This window comes from Bos indicus x Bos taurus, chromosome 5, assembly GCF_003369695.1.
Source record: "Bos indicus x Bos taurus breed Angus x Brahman F1 hybrid chromosome 5, Bos_hybrid_MaternalHap_v2.0, whole genome shotgun sequence".
Lineage (NCBI taxonomy): Eukaryota > Metazoa > Chordata > Mammalia > Artiodactyla > Bovidae > Bos > Bos indicus x Bos taurus.
Window position 1 is genome coordinate 45,396,579 of NC_040080.1, and position 6,000 is coordinate 45,402,578.

The following is a 6,000-nucleotide window of genomic DNA, read 5'->3' on the forward strand; positions in this document are numbered from 1 at the left end:
CCAGGTTCTTCTGTCCATGGGATTCTCCAGGCAAGAATATTGGAGTGGGTTGCCATTCCCTTCTCCAAGGGACCTTCCCAACCCAGGGATTGAACCCGGATTGTAATGGGCATCAGTCATTCTTTTTTTCTAGCTTTATATATGCTTTCTGTGATATGTCACTTCCTTGAGCCTCAGTTTCCTCATCTGTGAAATGGGGCCAATCCTAATGCCTTCACAAGAGCATTGATCAAGGCCTCCCTACAGGGGACAGGCCAGTGAGACCCAGACATGGGTGGCCCAGTTTGTGGATTTATCCACCAGACCCTCCAAAAGAGCGGGTCCCCCTGAGTCACTGTATTGGTGCCTCGCAGGGAGCGCCAGGCAGCCTGCAAGCAAGTGCGTCGGACCGAGAAGAAGCTGAAGGATGTGCTGCTGCAGGTGGATGACGAGCGGAGGAACGCCGAGCAGTACAAGGACCAGGTGAGTCAGGGTGGAGCAGGGCCCTGCCCCGAGGCAGCTGAGAATGGGGTGGGCCACCAGCATGTGGGGTCCTGACCTGGGCCCCTGGCCTTGCGTCTCTCCAGGCGGACAAGGCGTCCACCCGCCTGAAGCAGCTCAAGCGGCAGCTGGAGGAGGCGGAGGAGGAGGCCCAGCGGGCCAATGCCTCCCGCCGGAAACTGCAGCGCGAGCTGGAGGATGCCACTGAGACGGCGGATGCCATGAACCGCGAGGTCAGCTCCCTCAAGAACAAGCTCAGGTGAGCCCCGCCAACTGCCCCCCGCCCGACTCCCTCTCCCTCACCCATACCCACCCCGCCGTGTGACCCTTTCTCCTCCAAAAAGTTGCTTTGTCCTGAAAAGCAGAATTCTGACCATGAGGCTATTGTAAAACTCAGTCCCCTTTCTCAGCCCTGTCAGTGGGCAGGGCACTTACTGACACCAGAAAAGTGCTTTTCAGAGAGCCCTTCCTGGTTCTCCGGCCTCCTAGGCTGTAGCCCAGCCTTTTGAATAATCTCTCTGGGTGATTGATTCCCATCCTGCCTGAAAAGTCTGTTCCTGTCATGGCCCTTAAACCCGCTGAGAACGTTTTCAGGTTTTGTGAACTAGAAGTTGCTCAAAGCCACCCAGCCAGGCCCTGGCACAACTCCGGTCAATCTTCCAACCCTGATCAGGTGGAGAGGGCTGCTTGGCATTTCTCGAAGGAGTGTCCCGATCAGGCAGCATGAAATGGTTGAGGCAGAGGGCCTTTTTGGTCGAGATTCTCATTGTTGACTTCCTTTTCCCAGTGATCCTTTTTGTTTTTTAAGCATAAAAGCAACAGTCTAGTCAGTGTTTATGTTGTTGGTTTTCTTTTCTGGGACTGGAAGAGGTGCCTGTTTGTGTACACTGCACTGACGGCCTGTCTCTTGATCTCACCTGTTTGGTACCAAGTGTGACCAGAGTGTGGTGTTTTGCAGAGGTGGCTCCTTCTGCTCTTGGGGCTCCTTCTGTTGTTTAGTCGCTCAGTCGTGCCCGACTCTTTGCGACCCCATGGACTGTAGTCAAGCAGGCTCCTTTGTGGGATTCTCCAGACAACAATACTGGAGTGGGTTGCCATTTCCTTCTCCAGGGGATCTTCCCAATCTAGGGATCGAACCCGTGTCTCTCATATTTCCTGCATTAGCAGGCGTTTCTTTACCACTGGGCCTCCTTTTAATCAGCCCCTATTACCTGACAGTTTTTTGCTGGTGTTTGGAGTGAAAGCAGGAAGCTTCAGTCACCCCCCTTATCGTGAGCCCTCCTGTCCCACCCTGAGGCCCCCCATTGCTTCTCCCCGTGGGGTGTCAGGAGCTAGTCTTCCTCTGAGGTTGCTTTGAAACACACGAGCTGTTCTGTGGCCACCTGGCCGGCCCTGCTAACCGCTGCCTCTGCCCCCAGGCGTGGGGACCTGCCATTCGTTGTGCCCCGCCGAATGGCCCGGAAAGGTGCCAGCGACTGCTCGGACGATGAGATGGATGGCAAAGCCGACGGGGCTGAGGCCAAAGCCGCCGAGGCCAGAGCTGCCGAGTAACCGGCTCTTCTTCTCCTGCTGCCCGGAGACGGACATCAGTGACTCCGCCTCCCCTCCCCAGCCCCCACAGCACCCCCTCCTCCCTCTGGGGACTGCTGTGACTGTGACCCCACCTCGTCCCCCCAGGCCAGGGACCTCAGGCCCCCCTCACCACCCCACCCGTCCCCCAGGCCTCCCTGAGGGCGTTCGGCTTCCTCTGCTGCAGCCCCCCTGCTCCCCTCCCACCCCCATCCCGAATCTGATACCAAAGAGTCAGGGTCCTGGGCCCGGGCCCAGGGACAGAGCGACCAGCCGGATCTCCCGCCCTCTCGCCACAGAGCACAAGATGGTGAGGCGAGGAGGGCAAGAGCAGGCCTCCGGGGATGGGCAAGAGAATTTTCTATGAATCTATTTTTCTTCAGACTAAGGAGTTTTGCTAGCCCAGTGCCCCAGAAGAGTTGTCACCTCCCCCGCCTCCCCACCAGCTCTTCCCTCTCCCTCCTTTGCTGTTGGCAATCACACTCGGTGACCTCACACCCTCTGCCCCACTGGCTCCCCTGCTCCCGTGGACTCTGGGTGGTCCAACATGAGCAGACCCAGGGGGTCCACCTCTGTGCAGGGCACAGGATGCCGGGGGCGGGGAGGGAAGGGCCTTCCTCCCTACCCCGCTGGGCAGCGCCACTGTCCCCTCCTGCTTCTCAAACGTCTCAAGTGCAATGATGACCCCTTCCCCTCCTTGGCCCATCCCTGCCGCAGCGGGGCTGTTGGGCCGAGCAGGCAGGGCCTAGGGGCCAAGCTGGAAAGGCCAGCCGTGGCCTCTCCCAACACTCTTGGGGACCAAATATATTTAATGGTTAATGGACTTGTCCCGAGTCTGACAGCCAGAGCAGTGGAAAGGGCCAGGACTGGGGCCCGAGGGTAGTTGATCAGCACCGTTGACTCAGTATAACTCAAGACGCTGCCGTCTGCACAGACATTTTTAAAAGAAAAAGAAAACATTGTTGTCTTTTCTCCCTCTCACTGTAATTAGTGATAAAATTCCCAGTCTTTATCACTGCCTTTCCTTCAGAAGCACGTCTAGAAGAGAATAGCTTGTCCTACACTGGTCTACACTGGTGGCTGAATTTCCTTGTATTCCTAACTATTTTGTATATGCTGCATTTAGACTTACTTATGGCAAAGAAGGCATTTTTTTTTTTTTTAAGGAAACAAACTCAAGAAATCATGAAGATATATTAAAGCTACATAGGCCTAAAAAGCTCTGAATTCAGGTCCCAGTTGCTGTCACAAAGGAGTGGACAGAACTCCCACCCCCGCCCTTTTTTTATATAATGAAAGTGCCTTAGCATGGTTGCAGCTGTCACCACTACAGTGAGCTGGTTTACAGATGTTTTCCACTGAGCGTCACAATAAAGAGATCCTTGTGCTATGAGACACGTGTCTGGGGGCTGTCTGTGCACTGGAGCAGGTGGCCTAGAAGGCACTGTATCTGGGCTCCCTGGAAAGGACTGTGCTTTGCTTCTGCAGCAGGTACCTCCTTTGTGCGATTTCTGGAAGCTTCCAGGAGTGCAGCATGGTTGGGGCCCAGGCTTTAATAGGGGGTGGTGGTCAGGCAGAAAGGCAGGCTGGCCAGATTTAAGGATGCTACAAGTGTCTTATAAATCTCAATTCCTTTCAGTTGCTGAGCACCTACTATGTGCTGGACACTGAGCTGGCTCAGGGGCTAGAGATGCCTGCTTCTCAGAGGTTCCTTAGTCATCAGACAAGGCAAAGCCTGCCCTTTGGAGGCTCGTCCCAGGGGCTGCAGAAGCAGGAATGAGGGAGTTGGTGCCTAAGCCTGTGGGTGCTGGGGCAGAGGCTTTCCATAGGACTGTCAGCTTTTGTTCCTTCATTCTTTCAACAAAGGCTGGGTGCAAGCCAGGCCCCTCACCAGGCACTGGGAGTGTGAGGGCAGGAAAGACAGGTGTCCCTGCAGTTGCAGGTGAGAGGGGAGGGAGAAAAAGGCTCTCCTTAGAGAAGGGATCGGGCTCGCGCTTGATTCAAGGTGTGGACTCAAGTAGCCTATCTGCATGCAGGCCTCCTTTCCCCCACCAACCCAGGTCAGTGTTTGGCCAGCCTGGTTGCTCAGGAGAGCTGCAGGCTCCTAGACCGGATGCTTGCCAGGCCTCCAGCAGCTGGCCTGTCCAGCCTCCGAGCAGGTGTGCTTTCAGGCCCTGGGAAAGGAGCTGCAGGAGGTGATGGGAGAGGTGGATGGGGGCCAGCACTGGAGTCTGGGGCCCTTCTTCCTGTCAGTGGGAGCCCACTCCCATAGAAGTTCTGGGGGGCCTTCCCCGCCTCTCCTAGCTGGTGGTGCCTGCAGCGTTCCTTGGCTGTGGCTGCACCCCTCCATCCTGCCTCTGTCTCTTCGTGGACTTCTCCACCTACTCTCTGTTGTCTCTGTGTCTCTTATAGGGATGCTAGTTATTGGATTTAGGTAATCAATGTTGATCGCAAGATATTTCACTTAAAGGATTTCTAGAGACATTTTTCCACCTAAGGTCAATACACAGTTGCAGAGATTAGGTCGTAGACACTTTTTGGGGAGCCACCGTTTAACTCACTACAGGACCCACAAATATTAGTTCTCCCCCTTAAAGTCCTATGGATTGGCTGTTCACCTTGTGCCTGGGAAGTGCTGGAGGGTGCCCACCTCTGCCCATCAAGAGGAAGGGAGCAGTCCGCTGCCTGACCACCCACCATGCATGAGCATGAGAGCCCAGGGTCTACAGATTCCAAAGTCCCTTGTGGAAGGGAGGGGTCCTGGCTCCCTCTCCAGGCATCCACATGTATCTGTGGAGCCTAAAGCATGCTAAGCCTCCCATCATCCAGCCTCTCTTGTTACCCCTGCTCATCCCTCCTCACTGCTGGCCCCTGAAGCGGACCATCCACCCTGGTCCCCACAAGTGCTCACCTCTTCATTTTCCTCCACTAAGGAGTCACCTTGCCCACTGGTCTCTGATTGCTGGCATCAGAGACCTCTTCACCCCTAACTGCTCAGTTGCTTATTTTTTCCAGAAAATTCCAAATCTTGCATCCAGAGTATGGTAATGAGCACAAAAGCCGGCTTCTGCACATGGCTGGCAAGTGTCTGGCCCAGTGGTTCTGTGCTGAGAATGTTAATCCAATGTGCTACGTGCAAGGCCACCGCACAGGCCTTCTGTACCCAAGTAAAACTACACTAATCACAGAAGAGGGTAGACCTAATCACCTAGATTCCGTCTTGTTTTTCCTGGGGACCCCAGTGGGCTTTGCCAGTGACACTGGTGATTTCTGATATTGGAAGAGTCTGTTTTTAGAAGTAGTTAATCAGGTAAATCTTGACTACTAATGGAAAGGATGGGCGTGTGGATAATTAAAATCGATGAACTACTGGAAGGGTTGTAGACAAGTTGGTAAAGTAGAATGAACTTTGAACTCACCTCCCCTCAGGAGCGCACCAACAATCACCACTAACTGCTGAACAACTATTGACAAAAAAGACTGGAATCTACCAAAAAAAAAAAGATACACCCAAAGACCTAAGTTAGGAGAAATCATGAGACAGTAGGAGGTGTGTGCTTACAATATAGTCAAATCCCATCTCACCTGGGTGAGCACTTCACAAATTGGAGAATAATGATATTGCAGAAGTCCTACAGGAGCCCTACACTAGTCTTCCCAGCATAGGGGTCTGGCATCAGGAGGAGGAGCCCCCAGATCACTTGGCTTTCAAGACCAGTGGCGCTTGATCGTAGGAGCTCCACAGGACTGAGGGAAAGACTCCACTCTTAGAGGGTGCACGCAAGATGTCACACACCAGGACCCAGGGCAAAAGCAGTGACTCCATAGCAGCCTGGGCCAGACCTAGCTGCTGGTCTTGGAGGATCTCCTGGGGAGGTGGGGGCAGTTATGGCTCTCTCTGGGGTCATAAAATCTGGTGGTGCACATAGCGGGGAGTGTTCACCTATGTGA

General features: G+C 54.2%; 1 protein-coding gene across 1 annotated transcript in view; it reads left to right on the forward strand.

Annotated features, from left to right (window-relative positions):
- Window positions 1-3,442, forward strand: part of MYH9 (myosin heavy chain 9) — an 86,103-nt gene extending 82,661 nt beyond the window's left edge. The window contains exons 39-41 of the mRNA XM_027541764.1: window positions 354-462; window positions 567-739; window positions 1,899-3,442. Of these exons, the coding sequence (XP_027397565.1) occupies window positions 354-462; window positions 567-739; window positions 1,899-2,031 (415 nt within the window). The 3' untranslated portion in view covers window positions 2,032-3,442. The remainder of the gene's footprint in view (window positions 1-353; window positions 463-566; window positions 740-1,898) is intronic.
- The last annotated feature ends 2,558 nt before the right edge of the window (window positions 3,443-6,000 follow it).